At 48.3% G+C, this 19,325-nt stretch overlaps 10 protein-coding genes across 10 annotated transcripts; 6 read left to right on the forward strand and 4 right to left on the reverse strand.

Moving 5' to 3' along the window:
* Window positions 1-198: 198 nt before the first annotated feature.
* F4807DRAFT_58664 (NAD(P)-binding protein) lies at window positions 199-1,758 on the reverse strand. The gene is made up of 2 exons (XM_048003237.1): window positions 819-1,758; window positions 199-684 (listed from the first exon to the last, which is right to left on the reverse strand). The coding sequence occupies exons 1-2, from the start codon at window positions 1,338-1,340 to the stop codon at window positions 409-411; spliced, it is 798 nt and encodes a 265-aa protein (XP_047855307.1). The 5' UTR covers window positions 1,341-1,758; the 3' UTR covers window positions 199-408.
* A 157-nt stretch (window positions 1,759-1,915) lies between these two features.
* F4807DRAFT_422650 (Smg-4/UPF3 family-domain-containing protein) lies at window positions 1,916-4,748 on the forward strand. Its single transcript, XM_047997702.1, has 2 exons — window positions 1,916-2,409; window positions 2,480-4,748. Exons 1-2 carry the CDS (start codon window positions 2,177-2,179, stop codon window positions 4,110-4,112), a joined length of 1,866 nt encoding a protein of 621 aa, XP_047855308.1. The 5' UTR covers window positions 1,916-2,176; the 3' UTR covers window positions 4,113-4,748.
* Window positions 4,749-5,004: 256 nt separating this feature from the next.
* Window positions 5,005-7,251, forward strand: F4807DRAFT_422652 (Metallo-dependent phosphatase). The gene is made up of 4 exons (XM_047997703.1): window positions 5,005-5,656; window positions 5,713-6,157; window positions 6,215-6,644; window positions 6,698-7,251. The coding sequence occupies exons 1-4, from the start codon at window positions 5,497-5,499 to the stop codon at window positions 6,887-6,889; spliced, it is 1,227 nt and encodes a 408-aa protein (XP_047855309.1). The 5' UTR covers window positions 5,005-5,496; the 3' UTR covers window positions 6,890-7,251.
* A 214-nt stretch (window positions 7,252-7,465) lies between these two features.
* F4807DRAFT_422654 (DASH complex subunit Dad1-domain-containing protein) lies at window positions 7,466-8,232 on the forward strand. The gene is made up of 2 exons (XM_047997704.1): window positions 7,466-7,756; window positions 7,841-8,232. Exons 1-2 carry the CDS (start codon window positions 7,634-7,636, stop codon window positions 8,054-8,056), a joined length of 339 nt encoding a protein of 112 aa, XP_047855310.1. The 5' UTR covers window positions 7,466-7,633; the 3' UTR covers window positions 8,057-8,232.
* Window positions 8,233-9,036: 804 nt separating this feature from the next.
* F4807DRAFT_451319 (ras-domain-containing protein) lies at window positions 9,037-10,028 on the reverse strand (the record flags this gene model as incomplete). Its single annotated transcript, XM_048000225.1, has 3 exons — window positions 9,037-9,420; window positions 9,509-9,712; window positions 9,795-10,028. The coding sequence occupies 3 exons, from the start codon at window positions 10,026-10,028 to the stop codon at window positions 9,037-9,039; spliced, it is 822 nt and encodes a 273-aa protein (XP_047855311.1).
* An 816-nt stretch (window positions 10,029-10,844) lies between these two features.
* Window positions 10,845-11,524, forward strand: F4807DRAFT_459632 (POZ domain-containing protein; the record flags this gene model as incomplete). The annotated part of the gene is made up of 3 exons (XM_048001399.1): window positions 10,845-10,956; window positions 11,019-11,067; window positions 11,305-11,524. The coding sequence occupies 3 exons, from the start codon at window positions 10,845-10,847 to the stop codon at window positions 11,522-11,524; spliced, it is 381 nt and encodes a 126-aa protein (XP_047855312.1).
* Window positions 11,525-12,085: 561 nt separating this feature from the next.
* On the reverse strand, window positions 12,086-14,092 carry F4807DRAFT_451320 (lariat debranching enzyme, C-terminal domain-containing protein; the record flags this gene model as incomplete). The annotated part of the gene is made up of 3 exons (XM_048000226.1): window positions 12,086-13,636; window positions 13,704-13,805; window positions 13,874-14,092. 3 exons carry the CDS (start codon window positions 14,090-14,092, stop codon window positions 12,086-12,088), a joined length of 1,872 nt encoding a protein of 623 aa, XP_047855313.1.
* Window positions 14,093-14,472: 380 nt separating this feature from the next.
* Window positions 14,473-15,817, forward strand: F4807DRAFT_422663 (uncharacterized protein). The gene is made up of 2 exons (XM_047997705.1): window positions 14,473-14,897; window positions 14,948-15,817. The coding sequence occupies exons 1-2, from the start codon at window positions 14,799-14,801 to the stop codon at window positions 15,101-15,103; spliced, it is 255 nt and encodes an 84-aa protein (XP_047855314.1). The 5' UTR covers window positions 14,473-14,798; the 3' UTR covers window positions 15,104-15,817.
* On the forward strand, window positions 15,800-17,319 carry F4807DRAFT_422668 (glycoside hydrolase family 72 protein). The gene is made up of 3 exons (XM_047997706.1): window positions 15,800-15,979; window positions 16,078-16,431; window positions 16,522-17,319. Exons 1-3 carry the CDS (start codon window positions 15,893-15,895, stop codon window positions 17,098-17,100), a joined length of 1,020 nt encoding a protein of 339 aa, XP_047855315.1. The 5' UTR covers window positions 15,800-15,892; the 3' UTR covers window positions 17,101-17,319.
* Window positions 17,320-17,325: 6 nt separating this feature from the next.
* Window positions 17,326-19,299, reverse strand: F4807DRAFT_58887 (zinc finger protein zpr1). Its single transcript, XM_048003238.1, has 2 exons — window positions 18,937-19,299; window positions 17,326-18,876 (listed from the first exon to the last, which is right to left on the reverse strand). The coding sequence occupies exons 1-2, from the start codon at window positions 19,120-19,122 to the stop codon at window positions 17,632-17,634; spliced, it is 1,431 nt and encodes a 476-aa protein (XP_047855316.1). The 5' UTR covers window positions 19,123-19,299; the 3' UTR covers window positions 17,326-17,631.
* Window positions 19,300-19,325: the final 26 nt, after the last annotated feature.

A 19,325-nucleotide genomic window follows, 5' to 3' on the forward strand; every position in this document is an offset into this window, starting at 1 on the left:
TGAAGCTTGGGGTTAACCCACAGGTGATTTAGTCTGCTTAACACCCACGTCCTGGGGCACAAGTCCGCGAGTTGCTCGACGCCTGCTACGACGCGTTCGACAGGCCATACGTTAACGGGTTCCCTGAACTGCGCTCCAAGGACATTCAGGTCATCCCAGGAAACGATCCCCCGAGTAGAGTTGTTACCAGTCAGGCTTACCGGGATTGAGAGTGATTGAATGATATTTCGTAATACGGAGCAGATTACTGGAGTTAGAAATGATATCTATTCTATCTAGCAGAGTAGGTATGGGCGACATAATCGGTTCAGTTTATTGGTTGTTGGTGGATATATCCATACGTATTCGACGATGTTCCAGGGCGCCATTAGTTATAAATGACAGTCGTCGAGCCTCCCTATTAGCTCGTCAAGATTTGCCCAATAACTGAGGAGGTTCGACGCCCGAAATGCTCGCGAGCATCTCAATCAACTTATCCTGCCGTGTTTCGTCATCTAGAGATCTCTCATAACTCGACTCGCGGCTCGCACCATTCGGACCTCTTGGGCGAGATTTGTACCAGAACTTGCCCGTTTTACCCTCTGCGGCGCCTGACCCCTCAGCTAGTAGCACGTAAGTATCGATGGCAGCACTAATGCTGTCGGGGGCATTCCGGCCACCCATTTTTGTTGGAACCCATCCCGGCTGACCAAAAGAGAGTCAGTAATGCATGCTCTATATAGATACGGTAACAAAGATATTTAAATCAATTTCGATAATTCGAGATGATTTCCGAGATAAGCTAATATAGGGGTAAAACAAATCTCAAAATTACGTACATTAAGAACGTTGCTCGTGACCCACCTGTCCCTGAGTCGCCGGGCAAACCAGAAAGCAAGCAGGACGTTATGTAGCTTAGTGTCGCTGTAGAAAGCCTGTTGGATGTTGCGTAGGGATGGGTCACCGCCATGATGCATGCCACTGCTGATAAACACATAGCGTTTCGGTGGTGGGTCTATCAAAGATGACAAAATATACGGCGCTAGAGTATTGACGGCGAAGAGCGCGGGGAGTCCCTCTTTGCCCTTGAGATTAGATACGCCATTCATAAGACCGGCGTTATGCATGATGGTGTCCCAAGGACCAGTCTGGTTTAGCTGTGCTGCCAGCGACTTGGTCTCTTCCGTGGACGTTAAGTCTGCGACGAATACGTCTTTGGCTTCTGGACACGCAGCACGTGCGTCCTGTGCCCTCTGACCGTTGCGCGCGTGTAGGTAGAGGTCGTGCCCACGTTTGACGAGGGCTTGCGCTGAGCGTAGGCCAAGGCCGTCTGATGAGCCAGTGATGAAGATACGAGCCATGATGGAGATAGTAACACAAGTGTTTATCGAGTCGGTTACTAGAGTGTGGCCTCACATATTTAACCTGCAATGTAAGAGGATCTATGTGGACCGGAGCTTGCTTGAATACCGGTAGAGTAGGTCGGAGTTTGCTGTATAGGTCGCTAATGCCGAAGTCTCGCGGAGTATCACAACCGCTCCTTTTATCTATTTGAGATCTAGATCGTATGTCATGGCTCACACCATCAGGGTATATTATCAATCCCTCGTAGCAAGTACCTTCTACTTGGCTGCCTGTGTATGTAGCTACGTACACTAGGTAGGTCTAGGTAGGCAGTCATAAAGCGTGGGGAGTGACGTCACTCGAGATCAATGATAATGTTCGTGTTGAGCTGTAGACAATGAATTTGTGGTCTTGTTACAAAAGTCAAACGATTTGGTAGTTTGATTGGACGATGACGACAGAGCAATAAAATGTTCGAAGGTTTTTAAAAAGGAATTCATTGGACATTTATGTCGTACATATCTAGGTACTTCAGCTCGATCCTGCCTGCCCCGCCGTAGTGCGGGAACAATGGACCTAGAAAATTTAGTGTACCTGCTTATGGGACTCTTTGCTGCATGACGCCTGCCCTATTGTTCTCAAGCGGCGGGGTGAAGTTCAGCCTTACCTTCTTCATCTTTCGTTTTGCCAAACTACAAACCATCCACCTATCACCGATTTCTTATGAAAAAAGCGACACCAACAACACTACTAGTTTTCAACGAAAATTATGAAAGAAGGGGAACTGAAGAAGGATTATCTACGACAACCCGTTGTGATTTAGTCTTCAACTATTACCGCGACATCGCGCAACATGACGACCACGCGAAAAGCCAACGGCGTCTTGCCCGTTTCTTCTACCCAAGCAACCAATGACGCGCCGAAGTCTAAGGCTAAGGAACCTACTCGAGGAAAGAAAGTCATTGTTCGTCGCCTTCCGCCTGGCATCACCGAAGCCGAATTCTGGGCTATCCTAGGAGATGAATGGAAGAGTGGGAACGGCAAGGTGGACTGGACAAAATTTCAAGACGGCCACGTTTCACAGGAGTGAGTTCTACAGACCACTTAGATCCAACTGCCATTGGAGGGTAGAACCTAGCTAATATTACCTGCCTAGCCCTTCAAATCCATCTAGCCCCGCGCGATGCTATCTCCAAGTTTTGCGAACCGACGATATCCCTGTATTAGCAGAAGTCGTTCAAAGGTCGATTTGGGAAGACGATAAGAAGACGTTTAATGATCCAGCACTAGTGGGACCGCCATACCTGGAGCTTTCTATATATCAGAAAATACCGACGACTAAGCGCCGCATGGATTCCAAGCAAGGCACCATTGACCAAGATCCCGATTTCATGGCTTTTCTCGATAGCCTTACCCAAGATCCAGCCGTGAAAGAAGTCGAGGCCGAACAAATCGCCGAGGATTCTCTCAAAGATAACGTTAAGGTCACAACAACGCCCTTGGTTGAATACCTTAAGGAGAAGAAGGCAAATAAGGGCAAGGAAACTACTAGTGCCAAGAGTACTAAGCACGGCCGACATGAGTCTCAGGGTGGGAAGACAAAAGGGAGCCAGGAAGATTCCAAGAAGAAGACTAAGGAGTCCAAAACCGAAAAAGCCGAAAAGGCGGCTGAGAAGGACGAGAAGAAAGCAAAGGAACCCATAAAACTCCTCACTAAGAAAGCAGCAGCCCAAGAGGCGGCGGAAACCGCTAAACCCACCTCCACCTCGACTACCACAACCAAGACAACTGAGGAGGCGGCACCAAAGAGCCGACGAGCTAACATAGCAGCCGCTGCCAAGATTTTGCAACGCGACCTCGGTCTCAGCCCTGGAAGTGCGCATAGAAGAGCTCGCCAGGATGCGGCTAAGGCGGAAGCAGCTGCTAAAGCTGATTCCGGCAAAGAGAAAGATAGCAAGGATACGGCATCTACAACTCCCACGGCACCAAGTCAGCCTACCTCATCAGCGCCCCCGTCTGCTCCAACTGCTCCGAAGGCCCAAGCAGCGGAGAGTTCACGCCGGTCTCGAGGTGCGAAGGCTGCAAAGCAGAATGCGTCTGGCGATACGGCTAAGGGCAAAGATAATACAGGCAGCACGAAATCAGCCCCAGTAACCACGCCCGTCATTCTTAAGAGGATGGATGATACGCCTCCTACCGGGCCTGCTTCAACGACCCCTGCCGCCACAACTTCTGCGACTCCAACTCCCCCAACAGGCCCTAAGGCTGCCGCTGGCAAGGCCTCGTCTAAATCAGGTCCTTCCCAGAAGAAAGGATCTGGTCAGCCTTCAATCACTGCGGGTGCAACACGTGCTTTCGTAAAGCATGCCAACCCATCACAGGGGGTTACCGAGCCGCTTCTGAAGCAGGCTATGGAGGTCTATGGCCCCGTGACATTCGTCGAGATTGACAAGAGGAAAGGTTTCGCCTATGTTGATTTTGGAGATCATGAGGCACTGGTTAAAGCCATTACGGCGAGTCCGGTGCCTGTCGCGCAAGGCACCGTGCAAGTATTGGAGAGGAAGGAAATTAAGAAGCCAGCGCAAGCCCCGACACAACCAGCGGCTGACAAGGCGAGCAGCGACGCCCCGCCAGATCGCCCTAAGCGTGGCGGCCGTGGTCGAGGCCGTCGAGGAGGTGGCAACGTGAACAGCGCAAACACGAATGCGCCTGCCGAATCATCTAGCTCTACGACACCAGCACCCGCTGCAGATTCGAAGGATTCGAACGCTACAGCACCCCCTGGTTGACTATGAGTTAGTTGTCGCTAACTTAATATCACTCAAGTTTTCATGAGTATGATGATCACGCCTCGGATAATTACGACAGTCGATCCATCAGTGCCGCTTGGCTATATCCTTGATATGGAAACTGACATTGGCTGCTTTATGGGTTCTGGATGGATATAACTTCTTTCCATACAATCATTATGAAAAAGACCAACAGTATCCGGAGGTGCTCAGAGCATTGGGCTATACCGGCTAGGAGTTCGTCTAATATGGGTTCACGACCTATATAAAATAGCAGTTGAGTAGGTAGACTTGGCTTGAGCCCTAAGTACCAGCCTTGTTTTATGACCACCGCTTAGCTAGTTACTTTATGGTACTATTAGGTTAGTAGTATACCAACATAATAATTGACGCTACACCGGCACTCTCATTAAGAGGGTGATAGCTAATAAGGGTAATAATAATATATGCCCTCATCCCCACTCAAGACTGCTTCAAATGTATTGGTATCTCTTGTCCTATTGGTGATTCATCTTGATCTTTTGAAAATTGTCTGTTCTCTATTTATTATCTGCTCGACGTAGAAACCGTGCAAGATTATGTAAAAGCTTTAGAGAAGCTATGAGGGGATATGGCCGTTATATTCCATTGACGCCCTTTATATGGAGGATTAATTTCATTCATGCGGAATAATAACACACGTGAGTTATTCTATGAACTTGGTGGTAAATACAGAATAAAGGAGTTATGTAAAGTGTGAGGTATGCATATAACTAAGTATATGCATAATACGAAAGCTTCTTAAGTTTAACCGAAGGACAACCTTACCTAATGACCGGAATAACCATTTATGCGGAACAAGCCGAGATGGACGGTGCTCAACCTCGAAATTCGGCCGTTAATACTTGCGCCTGAACATCAAGAGGGACCAAAGCTCACTATTACCGCACAAAGTTGCTTGAAGAGACGAAGCATTCGTCTTGAACAGCTCCTGCGATCATACCAAACATCCCTTAGAAATACGATATACTTTGACCACCCCTTGCAAGTCACTGTTAGAAGACGCGATCAATTTCCAATACTCGAAACGATCCAGAGATAAGCAGCCAGTCTGGCATCTACACGCGATTTGATGACGCGCAACCAAATTTGACAAACCTCCAAGCCACTGGACTTCTTTATAGCTCGAGGTCTTCATTATAGTACTTTAGAAGCTTGACGGCGACCGTCGATTGAACCCCTCGCATAAATCTTACCTCCAACGGAGGTTCTGAATCATCTATCTAGTCGAGGCATTCCAGTTGCTACTTATCCAGCCGGTCGCTTCGCAGAACGAACATAAGCGCCCTTATAATTGGCCTGCCAGTGGTCAAGACACTATCTCCGCACGGTTGTACATATCGCGATGAGTTCTTCTAGGCCTGCTGTCCCGAAGCCGGGACCGGCAAAGTTGACCCCGGGTTCTGGCTTAGACGAATGGCTCGAACAAGCTAAGCAATGCCGTTATCTACCGGAACCAGTAATGAAGGAACTCTGCGAGATGGTTAAGGAAGTCTTGATGGAAGGTATGCTCACTTTTGCGCCACGATGGTAAGGTTACTCTAACTCTTTTCTTGTTTAGAATCCAATATTCAACCGGTAGTTACTCCGGTCACTATTTGTGGCGACATTCATGGCCAATTCTACGATCTACTGGAGCTTTTCCGCGTTAGTGGTGGTATGCCGGGTCAACCCGTTACTGAGGCTCCTATAACCTCAACTTCCGTAATTACATCAGCAGATATCGAACCACCCACTGAGATTACTAACCCGAAGTTGAAGAAGAAAATAAAGAAGCCGAAAAATCCAACGGGAGATGTCCCTGGACTTCCTAATGAGGAGTCCACTAATGCAGAAGAGGAGGAGGAAGAAGGCAATGAATCTCCAAGTGCTTCTCAACGCAACTCATCAGATGCTTCGGCAACCGTCAACAATGCCGACACTCGCTTCGTATTTTTGGGTGACTTTGTGGATCGAGGGTACTTTAGTCTTGAGACGTTCACACTGCTCATGTGTTTGAAGGCTAAGTAAGAAGGACCAAAACAATCCCAAGTCCATACCCTCTATTCTAACACACTTTTCAGATATCCGGATCGTATTGTTCTTGTCCGTGGCAACCATGAATCTCGACAGATTACTCAGGTGTATGGTTTTTACGAAGAATGCCAGCAAAAGTACGGAAACGCGTCGGTCTGGAAGTCGTGTTGCCAAGTTTTCGATTTCCTGGTTCTAGCCGCTATCGTGGACGGGGAGATTCTCTGTGTCCATGGTGGACTAAGCCCCGAGATCCGTACCATCGATCAGATTCGCGTCGTAGCCCGGGCGCAGGAGATTCCTCATGAGGGAGCATTCTGTGATCTGGTCTGGAGTGATCCTGAGGAAGTCGAGACTTGGGCTATTAGCCCGAGAGGTGCAGGTTGGCTCTTTGGTGACAAGGTAGCGACAGAATTCAACCACGTCAATGGACTGAAGTTGATCGCTCGGGCTCACCAACTAGTCAACGAAGGCTACAAGGTAATCTCTTTTACTCTATAATACTAATTATTCACTTGCTTACTCGCGAATAGTACCACTTCCCACAAAACTCGGTTGTTACAGTTTGGTCAGCGCCAAACTACTGTTACCGCTGCGGGAACGTTGCCTCGATCATGTCCGTGGACAAGAATCTTGACCCCAAGTTCAGCATCTTCTCGGCCGTCCCTGATGACCTGAGGCACGTGCCCGCAGGACGACGTGGCCCGTCTGACTACTTTTTATAATGCGTTACAGCTGAATTGCAACGTTCCGCGACGAATTTTCGAAACTCTTGATACCACTATCACACAGGCGTTTTAGGGAAGGATTTTTTTCCCATATCGGTTTTTTGCAATGCATGAAGGAATGACGGACGCAACAACGAATAGGGTATAGACAACTGAGGCTAGGGGCATGTATACGTCGCCAGTAAGAGGGATTTTAGCGATGACGACATGGAACCGTATCATGCGGGAATATGGTGACGCAGATGATCAACCTGTATAGTAGAAGCTTAAAAGGGCTACTTCAGGAATATAAGGGTCGGGGATAGCCCGTCCACTTGGTATTCCTGAGACATTGTATGAATTTTACTTGATGAAAAACGTTTGTTATATCATATATGCGCAGTGATATAAGTCAATTGATACTCCTACTTACTTCCTATGCTTCTCTGTATGGATATTTTACTAATAGATATGTCTTAGCCGTTTATGGTTTTGAGGGCTTGGAGCTTTAGATATCATTACGTAAGTGGGCGTAGAGGGGCTACCCCAAAACTTAACCCCGCCAGATCCAAACTCAATTCAAATCAATCTACGCGCAACGGCGCGTCGTCTCCAGTACAACGATTAATATCCATTAAAAGCCAAACGGCCAACCTGGCCCCACTCGCTACGAATTAAACATTTACTTAATTCTTGCTTTTAACATTGTACATCCACGTCCACTGGCCTTCTACATACTTCGCAAGTGAGCGAACGAACACAATGTCCTCAAGCCAGCAACTCCAGCGCTCCATGTCGGCGCTAAGCATCCGGGACCGGGACCGGGACCGCGAGAAGTCGTACTTCGAACAACAGCGGGAGGCATTGATCGGCGAGATAGCTATGGTTCGTTTCATTTTACCCCATCATAAGAACTAAACAAGGTACCTACGGAGAGGATGAAAAAAAAAGCTAATACAGTGTAAACAGAGCTTCGAGCACGTCCTCGCCAACATCAATAAGCTAAACCGATCGCTCGAGGCCGTGGTCGCGGTCGGCAACGAGTTTTCATCCGTTGAGGCACTGTGGTCACAGTTCGAGAACGTCATGGCCAAGGACCCCGAGGACGGTAAGGCCGGTTCCGAGGGCGAGGAGGGCCAGGGCCAGCAAGCGGAGGGGGAGACGACTACGACGGGGAAGAATTAGGAGGGAGAATGGCATTGTCGGGAACTTGGTATAACCAGGAGAATCTGTACCGGGAAATGCTAGAGGGCTACGAATGAATGTTAGGGGGCAATTGATCACGATACCCGCTTTGGCCTCATGAAGCCATGGCACATTACACATTACACTACACATGTCACACTCAAACGATAGGCACAAATAAGCTGTCATGAATTTCTGAATTTCCTATCCCATGCCTTGAAGGATAAACGGCAAGCAGTGCCAAGAGCAGAAACTAGAATTCGTACAGCGAAAGGGGGAAACAAGATCCCTCCTTTCGTAAACAGACGCATGATTTGGTACACGTAACTTCACTTCACTTCACTTTGTTTCCAGTATTCCATCCCAAGGTCGTCCCATCTTTCTCTTCTCGTTGGCGGCAATTTCTTTTGGTTCAGGCGAAAACGGGGAGCAAGCGTGTTCTTCATTATCTTTTCGTCCGAGAAATTAAAAAAAAAGGGGAACTTTGCGTAACCATTAGCTATCGTAAAAGGTGGTGGCTAGCGAAAAGTGAAGCCAAGCCAAGCCAAATTCAGGTCCGAGGCAAAAACAAAAGTGCAAAAATAACAAAAGGACGAAACACCATTTGCCCTTCCCTTTGATCCTAATCATTAGACCCTTATACGAAGGCTGGAAGAGAGAGGGAGAAAAAAAAAGTAAGGGACTCGCGGGAACGCCACGCACATCAACATCTTGAAATGCAAGAAGCTCTCTCTCTCTTTTGGGGGAGAAAAGCAACAAAACGGCGAAAAACCCAACCTGTCCCTGTCCGAGGTCGTGAGAGTAGAGCAAGAAAAAAAACTTTGTCGTCGAGAAAGAAAAATTGTTGTTGTCATGCAAAAGGTCATTAGTAGGTTTGTTTCTCTCTCATCCATCCACATCTCGACATCTCGATAGCACGCTGGCTCTTCTCGTAAGCCCAACACGCACTACCAAAACCGGCTACCTCGGCAGGGGACATTTCACAAGAAGTTACAGTTCCGCTTCTTCTTCTTAAAAGCGCGGAGACCGGGGATATTGCGTCCGCTGCCGGAGGAGGTGCTCGGTCCGGGCATCGAGGTCGGAGCGGCGGCCATGGCGACCTCCAGGTTACGTCGGTCGTTTGCTACCACCGTCTGAATAGCTCGGTCGAAGATCTCGTCGACACCCGTCATCTCCTTGCTACTACACTCCATGTACTGCGCGCCCATCTTCTCGGCTACACCCGCGCCTTGCTCGCTAGTAACGGGCGTAAGGCCTTGGGCGTTCAGTAGATTGACACAGGCCTTGTTGTGTCGTAGATCTGACTTGAGGCCGACGAGGATGAGAGGGGTGTAAGGGCAGAAGTGGAGGACTTCGGGATACCACTAGAACTCCTGTCAGTTTTTTCTCCCTCTTGTGACCATGTAGGTAGATATAGAAAAGCGAGACTGCGGTAGAAAGATAGCGACGAACCTTGTCTAAGACGTTGTCAAGAGAGTTGGGACAGTCAATAGCAAAGCAGACAAAGATGAGATCGGTCTCGGGGTACGACAAGGGTCGGAGTCGGTCGTACTCTTCTTGGCCGGCGGTGTCCCATAGTGCAAGCTCGACGGTCTTACCACTAGGCTGGTGAGTCGGATAGGTGATGTAGTTCTCGAATACAGTAGGCACATATTTCTAGACCTGATGTTAGCTTTCGGCGCAAAGTCGGTTTCTTAAAATACAGGGTACGGTGACGAGGAGGGGTGGGTTATCGTACCTCGGGGAAATAGCCTTGGCTGTAGCTAATCAACAGACATGTCTTGCCGCAACCACCATCACCAACCACCACGATCTTCTTGGAGTACGCCGGTGCCTCTGTCATATGGGTTGCCGACGACTCTCGACCCGTAGACGCGCTCATAACTGTACTAACGGTTCCCTCACTCGATCGCGTGTTACGCTCCTTGCCTGTTGCACGTCGTTGAACACCACTGTCGTTCTTCTCACTCATGCCTCCACCGCCAAAGTAAGAGTTGCGAGATGCCATCGTTAGGCGTGTCGCGGTTGGGGGAGGATTGAATTCGTGTAAAGTGGCTCGATCGGAGTTTTTTTTTTGCTAATACGGTAACGGGACAATTGTGTCTTAATTTACCTCACCGTTGAGATTGCGAGAAAGGAAGAAATGTAGATAGGATAAAGTGGTTTCGGATGGGACGATAGAGAGAAAGGTTGGGAGGAATGGAATGCGGATGGAAATTAAAGGTGAAACTTTTTTATTTTTTTCGTCAAAGGTTCGGGTTCGACGAAATTGTTGAAAATAGGTAAGAATGAATTGGTTAAGACTAACCAAGCAGTACTGAGGTTAAGGAAAAATGTGGGTGTCTGAGGCTCAGTGAATTGTGCTGGTTGGTTCGTTGGGTTGGTGCATTTCGTCAGAGCATTAGCAGTAAATAATAGAAACTCAATTGGTAACGTCGACCTGGCAACCATGGGTCACACAGTTTGTTTCAGCTGGCATAAAACAACTCCCCCACCAGCCGGTCAAGAAAACAATCTGGACCAATCAGATGATAAGGATAGCCCCAGCAACGTGCAGCCGGGTGCACTGATCATTCACTAAAAGTTCACTAAAATCTATTAAAATCGACTAAAGACCGCCACAAAGCAACTGTATCTCACTTGTGGCACCTTATTTGAGGCGCAAACGTCGGAAAAGCTCCACCCAATACGAACATCTCAAAAATTCTTCCTCAACCGAGTTTTCTCAACTTACCGCTCCTCTACACCTCAAAGCAGCCCACCAGCCCTTTCGAGGAGATCTCTCAAGATGAGTGATAGTAAATACATAACTCTAGTCTCCAGTGATGGCTACGAGTTTGTAGTGCTTCGAGAGGCAGCTTTCATCAGCCCTGCCATCAAGAGCATGCTGGATCCCAAGAGTGAGCTTCGTCTTCTCATCTGAACTTATGCCACGCCTTGGAATAGCATTGACCTAAGTTAGGTCAATTTGCCGAGGCCATAACCGGCAGATGCGTCTTCCAGGAGATCACGTAAGTTGGCATTCCAATCCCAATCATCATATACCTCGTCGACCATCGTCTCCCACCACGCATTGTCGGTGATGAATCACAAAATTTCGCTGTGTTCTTACTGACAGACCGTTTTCCTATGGTCTGAATGACAGCACACTACACTTGATCTGAGACATCTCATCCTCCCCCGCATTGTTATTGTATCCCATTATAACATGGCCAACCATGAAAATTCTGGAGCTGACCGCATAATAGTGGTATGGTGCTAGAGAAGGTAGTCGAGTACTTCCACTACTGGTACAAGAACCGAGAGAAGGACAACGTTCCAGACATGGAGGTCCCTGTCGAACTCTGTCTTGAACTGTTGATGGCAGCGGATTACTTGGGTCTTGACAGTAAGAAGAAGCGTTTTGCCCACCATCCCCAGAGAACCAGCCAAGCTCATCTACCTCCCTTTCCTACAGAACAAACGTAGACTCTTAATCAGTCAGGGGTCGAATGTATCCGAAGGTGTTGATGTACTAGACACGAGACATGATCGGCGTTTACCGGCGTAAAGATACCATGGGGCGATAAATACGACTGATTCTTCAATTCAAGGTAGAGGTTATCGTGTACGAAGATGCTCTGAATGGGATCCATGGATGAGCAGAATATGCACTTCTAGATTAACTTATCAAATAAGTTCTGGTCGTTGGTAGGTCTAACAAAATAGTAGCCTGTACCCATCTAAGCATATGCGTTCAATTCTAGCTCCTCCGTGGGTTGAATGTCTATAACGGATGGAAGATTGATCTAATTAATCCCCCGTCACTCTGCGTGGCTTGCGTTTCTCTATCGAGAGCATGCTTTTTAGGAGGGGAAACATCTCTTTTAGGTTGTTTACCAATATAATTTGTCTACTGGCAAAAGTCATTTCATGTGTCCTATTTATTCTGTTCCTTTACTGGGAACAGTAACCGTGTAGCTCTCGATATCTCCCTTAAAGAAGTACAAGGGCTTTCAGCGATCAGCCTCTTCAGTGACAGCCTGCGATTCACTTTGAATGAACTGAACCCCAGTCTGGTGCATGCACCGACGCCTCAACCGATTTTCCCCAGCCTCGTCCTCCCTTTACAAACCTCTCCCGTTTTGTAAACTTGCTATCATGACCCCTTCCACCGCCACGACTAAATCTCGGTTCCGCGGAAGTGACCTTGGGACCTTCCTCCTTCCGCCTTGCCCTTTCCTCGGGGCTCGCATCCCAGAGGTTCGGCACGCCAAGCAGCTCGCAGAACGCCGTCGTCTGCGGGTTCGTGTACTCGTCGGGCTGTTCGTCGACGAAGTCGGGATCGACGCCCCGACGGTGAGGCGGCGCGGTGAGGGCGAAATTGTGGGGCACGGCCAGCTTGCCCTTGTCGACGATGTTCAGCTTCACCCAGGCGCGCTCTTGGTCGATCATCGGCCGATATACTTCTTCGCCTAGATCAGGGGGTGCCGGGGCCATATGCGGCCCACCGATGGTCAGGTACGGCGCAAAAGCACGTGTGATCGCAAGCCATTCCGGATCATACTCCAGCTCATAGCGTTGTTCTGGGTTGTCTGATTTCTTGGACTTCTCCATAGGCGATTTGCTAACGGGCGTTACCTCGCACAACTGGAGATACTTGCGCCCTGGGAGACACTTGTCCAAGGCGAGAAAGCGGACGGCTTTATTTGTGATGGATGGCGGAACCGGTTGGCCTGGATTGACTCCGGATGGCCTTTGCACCGGTTTAGCGAAGGACGCCGGTAGCTGTGCGCGGAGCTCTTCAGAAATAGCGTCGACTGGGGTTGTGCTTCCGGGGTCTGAAGATGTCGTGGTATCGGTCGGTTTGGCTGGTGAGGGTTCCGCTTCATCATCCATGTCCAGATCGATCTCGTCAGGGTTGGCAGTAGCCTCCTCCGAAGCTGCGGCTGCAGCCTTCTGCTCCTCCTGTTCCTTCTTCATTTTAGCCAGTTCAGCTTTGCTTGGATCTTTATATGTCTTGACAGCGGGATATTTGCAGTGCATGTGGGCCGAGAACCAATACGCGGGTCTCAGTCGATCCATGACATATGCTGCCGCAGGGTTCCCCAGCGAGCCATCGAGACTCTCCTTTCGAAAATCAGGCTTCCACTTAAACAACGTGGCGGCATTGCCGTAATTCTCTATAGCTCTTGGCCAGTCGTGGCTCAATACGACGTCAACTTGCTCTCGTAATTGTAAGAGTTTGCGCACGTCAAATTCACGTGTGTGGTAGAAGCTAGACATATGACTCCGACTAAAAGGAAGGCGTTCATAGTGAGCTTTGTCGTAGTGAGGCTCGTTGTAGATACCGCCCATGCCAGCTATTCGTAGAGGGCCGAGTCGCAGCACGTTAGCGGCGCCCATGTAGTAAATGTTGGGCGCGACCCAGCCTCCGTAGAACAGCTCCCACAAATGTGCACTGGCCTCATGGTTCCCGCCGACGAATACGGTCAAGTACGGGGCCTTCTTCTTGCCACTGTAGTACTCTGGGAAATCGCCCAGCTCACGATACTTGGCTGGCACAGACATGACTGAAAGATCCTTCGCGTTGCGGACGGCCTAGGATACTCGTCAGTTTTCGATACATCAGGACATGGATGTTACTTCAACTAAAAGATGGTATTACTTGAAAATCACCTCCGACGATAAAGAGATCTAAATTGTCCCAGCCGCGCGCTTCACAAGATGCCTGCGCAGATGCATAGAGGGCGTCCAGTGTGCCATGGCCCTATGCGATTGAACAGTCAGCATCACAAATACTGCTGGGTATGCATGAGGAGGTTGATGAAGACTTACACATCCGGCGACGGCAATACGAAGACTTCGATCCATGTCGCGTTTCTTTTTCTTATCCTTTTCCTTTTTCTCCTGAATATTGGGCGTGGTTGAGAAAAGCCTGCGACGAAACAGATTTGTTTCAACGGTGGTAGACTTGAGTATTGTTGTACAGATTGGCGCTAAAGATTGAGTTGTTCTAGGGCGCCGTAGGGTGCACCTACTCACTAAAACTGACATGAGAAAACTCATATAGCAAGGCTGTTTCCCTCTTGCACTGTCCGTGGATTCCAACCAATTATAACAGTTCGCTACCAAATTCTCCTCGTTAAACTCATGTTTGGCTTAACGGTCAGTGTCATGTTCATCCATCAGTGATATTGAGGTTGCGTTATCAAGATGTATTAGCTTGAAAGTCATGATCAATTTGGTCTGAAAAGAAGAGGTGATAATTTTTAGGATAACCGAAATGACGTAAGCAATGGTATACAAGAATATCGAAATATTTAGCATGAAGCGGGCACAACTGACTAAATTGCTTATGTAACATGACCTCAGACCAGGCAATTACGTAAGAACGGCGATTGGGTAAGGAGCCTCGGCCAGCTCTCCTGGGCGCTCCTGACGCAGGCTATCTCATAGGTCACAGCGCATGGAAAGCGCCTGTTCCCAATAGATTTCATGCCATGACGCAGCTAAAGCATCTACCCAATCGAACGTTACCTATAGGAAACAGACATTGACAGAACTTTACCTTATCGAATTCACTAATACCTACATGATATAGACTTGCATTCCTCATATTACCACACATTCAACTCCAGTATAGCATCCAAGTGTTTGAATCTGATATTGGATTTATAACCTCATTCTACACATCTATTTACATCTAAGCCTTAGCCAATAAAACCTATTAACTAAAATCACAAGGGGGGAGTAAGCAGTCATGGCTTCTTCATCCGCTCCATCAACCGCGCCAGCTCCAACAAATCCAACTCCACCGATAATTATCAGAGGGAAATTCTTCTGGCAGGGTGATCAGCGGGTAAGCTGCCATTGGTCTCTACTCTAGTAAATATCATTAACGAATTCTAGTTCCTGATCAACGGGGTTGTATACCAACCGCATATCAAGAAACCCCAATTACTAGTCGACCCCCTAGCCGAGGACCAGCTTTATAACCTCGAACGCAGCATTCCGCTACTCAAGGACCTCGGAATAAACACGATATCCGTCTGTAAGGTAAGGTAAGGTAAGGTAAATTTAACGTCGGGGCAGGCCTCCCGAGGGGCATACGACGTGAGAGGCTATGAGGCTATTTTAGACTTTGTTGTCCTGTGATTCCACCGTACCACCGGGGCGACCAACCACAGCACCCCGGGTCGGAGCCAGCGTCCTCCCAAGATGTACAAAAAGAGGCTATTCCCGCTTCCAAGGCGTACTCGCTTATGGGAAACCGCTCGACGAGGGATAAACCACTCTACGCTAGTTCCAATCCTCCACGGATACGTGCCGTACAACGACAATAACCCTCGAACACCTAATATCTCCCATTTCTAACCAAATGGCACACATGAAATTCGACTGTGTTTCCCTCCTCCGGGTGAGGTACTCGACAAACTACCAGGGCTTTGGTAGGTGTTTGTTTCTTCGTAAGGGTTCTGCAATCTAGTCGTGATCCTTACGTCGACGTATAGGTATAATTTCGGGGCGACGACGGGGCGAGAACCTTCCTAGGCACTTCGTATCACGACTTCGAAGTTATCCTAATCGTCTCGTCGTCGCAGCTTCTCGTCGTCGATGCGAATGTTGGATTCCTTGTCGAGAGGGCGAAAAGTTGGGCTCTACACCGCCAGATAGAGTCCTGTTAGCGAGCGGTCGCTGTTTGTATGGGTGTTGTAGGCCATTTGGCGAGCCGGCACTAACGTGGCACTAACAGACGCATGCCAAGAAAAAAGTTGTCAAGGGAAGGTTGATATCCGTCTGTAAGTAAACTATGTCGATATATTTTCTCTTTGACCCCAAGTAAGAGGGCTCATAATGGAGACCCTAGATTACATCGATAATACCAAAAATCATGATACCGCCATGAACATGTTAGCCGAAGCTGGCATATATGTGCTTCCGGTATGTTGCTCCTCTTTTTTCCTTCAAAAGAATGGCATTTCCAAATATGAAGGTCCCGCTCCCTGATATGTGGAATCTCACTCATGTCGTGGACTTAGTGCATCGCGCCATATCACGATGAAGAATCTTTAGATTCTTCGGCGTATAGCTCATATAGGCATGATGTTTTACAATCGTATTTCAAATCTGTCGACGAAATGACGAAGTACTCGAACACTTTAGGGTTGGTTGTGTCTTGCGGATTCATTAACAATGCATCCAAAACCGTCGCTGCACCAGTTATCCGCGCCATTGTACGCGACGTCAAGAAGTACATCCGCCTTATAGCCAAGAAGAAAAGCCTGAGGGCCCTCCCCGTTGGTATATGCGCTCCGGATGAAAGGTCATTGCTCAAATTACAATATGACTATTTTGTCTCGGGGTCCGAAAAGGAGGCCATTGATTTCTTCGGGGTACGTACCCCCTATATGTAACGATGGAGCCTTATCCTTGGTAGGTAAGTTAAAACATCGAGGGCTAATATGGCTCACTATGCTGCATAGTTCAACGATTTCTCCCAGGCCGGTTCATTGCCAATGCAGCAGTCTAACTACAACGAGTTGATCGCGATGTTTACTTCCAGCCCTATTCCAGTCTTCTTCTCCATGTACGGGAACAACGCCATCTCGCCGCGCCCCTTCCACGAGACGAACTCCTTGTACTGTGACTTTAGCATGTTATCGACATTTTCCGGCGGATTCGTTCTCGAATTCTTCCAGTCGTCTGCCAACTTCGGCCTCATCGAGCGAACGGAAAGTCGAAGAGGCAATATCCGCTTCACCAAGCTCACGGACTTCAGAAACCTGCGCGACAGGTTAAGGGGCTCGTTCATGAGGCTGCCGCCGATAGCAAGCGTGAGTCCAACAACCATCTCCGCAGGTATTAGACCGAAGATGCCGAAAATAAGTGAGAAGTGGCTGGCTATGCAGACCATTCCCAAGTCTCCCGTGCAGTGGTTCAATGTTGAAGAGGCGATCGACGACAGCGAATGGGTCGACCTGAGTAAGGATGTGTTGGACGAGGCTGTCGAAGATCTCGGGTCCTCCTTTAAGGAGAGGTTGAATATCAATGACCCATCTTAAATGGCTATTCAGACTCACGAGACTAAGTTTTAAGACTATTGATTGGACTTGGAGTACAGCGGTAAATCAGCGACATTTCAGTGTAAAGTAGCCCATTTCATAACAGCGTTCAAAAATAGCATATGAAGTCTTGATATCTCTATGAGTTACATTTCTGAATCATCGTGATGATTCATCTGTTGAGTCACAAGGTAGATGGGGTATGCTGACTCTATCTAGGACAATACAAATCTCTGAATCATGTTACTATAATCGCAGTCTTACATCCTTGAATAACCTGTTTACGAGCCCGCACATATGAATAGCGAAATGGAGAACGATGTACGTACGTAGTTACGAAACCAACAATCGTGATAAAATAATTTACTCCATAACCATAAAACACTAAAGGGGTTAATAATAAAGCACTTTTAGTTTTACTAAGGTTATCCATATCATGTTGTCCTCAAGCTCTTCCTCGGACTCCAACCAGGTATCTTGATGCTCCAGTTACTAGGGTAATTCTATACAACCATCCTCTTCACCAAACCATTATGCGCCATTGACCTCCGCAGAACCATTCGTGTTGTCTTCCTCATAGCCCTCAACCTTCATATCGCGGAGACCTAGGTCTTCCTCTTCTTGGTCCGTCCGCTCGTAGTCCTCCGTCGTGATCTGGGGATCATCCTGATCGGGATCAACTGCTTTCTGGACATAGCTACTTGCGAGGGGGTCGGTAAGGATAACAGTGAACTTCTTCTCGCCCTTGATGGCAGCATCTATGCCCTCGAAAAACGAAGTCCATTGCGATTTTTCATCGGCACCTAAAGAGTCGCCTCCTTCCGCGCCAGTCTCAAATATCTGGTTGTGAAGATCGTTCCGTACTTGTGTTAGGAGACCTTCAACAGTAGTGAATCGCCCCCCTAGCGTTCCAGGGTTTACTTGGAGATTGAGCTCAGGGCACTCCAGTGAGCAGCTCTCACTCTTCAGTATGTCTCGGGCAAGATCCTCCGCAGTCTCGACTCTTAGTATGATCTTCTTGCCTAGCTTTGGTATTTCACCTCCGGTCTTAACGTCATTCGATCGGTACCCGCAGTCCGAACAGACAGTTGACATCAACACAACGGACTTAAAGTGTGGGATATCAACCATCTTCATGTTAGTTGTGCAAGGGTGCATGCATCCGGGACATGTAGCTGGAAACTCGTATACTTGGTCTGGGATAATATCCTCGTCATCCTCAGAAGCTCCGCCGGCTGGGTTCGTGGCAGCGAGACCCAGGGCCTCATTTTGCTCGGGGGAACGGACGTATTCGTGTTTCTCCCACTTCCCAACACCGTCGCGCATGTTAGGCGTGATCCAAGAGTTCCCGGCGGGATCATCAACAGAGAGCCTAAAGGGGAATGCCTCCCCAGCAAGCATCTCGCGTCCTTTCTTGATGATCTCTTCGATTTTATCATATACTTCCGGCGCTTGTTCTTTTCGCGTCTCCTGTCCAAGCTCTAGGTCATCTACAATTGTAGTCAAAAGACCTTCAACGTTCGTAAGCTGTCCACGGCCTGCGGGTACCTCGAGGTCAAGTTCGATGAATTTGACGATGGCAGTGTCGGATTTGACTACCTGTCTTTCGAAGTCGGCCATTTCGGTTAAACGCAACAGGTAGCTCGAACCCTTTGGCTGGATAGTACCCGCAGATTGTATCTCGGAGTTGGAGAAGCCACACTTGTCGCAGGAAAAGGACATAAGGATAACTTCGCGAAAGTAGGGAATCTTGGTTAGAAGCATGCGCGTCGTGCCCTAAATATCATTAGTAGGCAAATTTATAGGATACGAGCATGGCTTAATGTTGGCACATACATTTTCGTGGCAGTTCATGCATAAAGACTCGATTTCCTCGACAACTTTCTCATCCTCATCTGCATGCGCAACGCCGTTGGTTCCATTGGTAACGGGCGCAAGATGCTCGGCTTTATGGCCGATAGACTCGAAGAAATCGGTTGGCGTCTGTTTCACCAAATCGCCTGATTCTTCAGCTCCAGGCATGTCGAATATCGTCTTTCGGTTCAAATAACTTCGATATATAAATGCACAGTTTTGTCGAGGGACCGTTTGTTTTGTCGGACAAAGGTTCGATTGATCGAGGAAGTATTAATGGAAAGCTTCTTGTTTGATTCAAAAATTTTGGAGGGGCAATTGTTGCCGTAGCGCGGGGTTATGACATCCATATCAGGCTTATCAGTGGCAAG

This window comes from Annulohypoxylon truncatum (assembly GCF_022578515.1).
Source record: "Annulohypoxylon truncatum strain CBS 140777 unplaced genomic scaffold F4807scaffold_12, whole genome shotgun sequence".
NCBI lineage: Eukaryota > Fungi > Ascomycota > Sordariomycetes > Xylariales > Hypoxylaceae > Annulohypoxylon > Annulohypoxylon truncatum.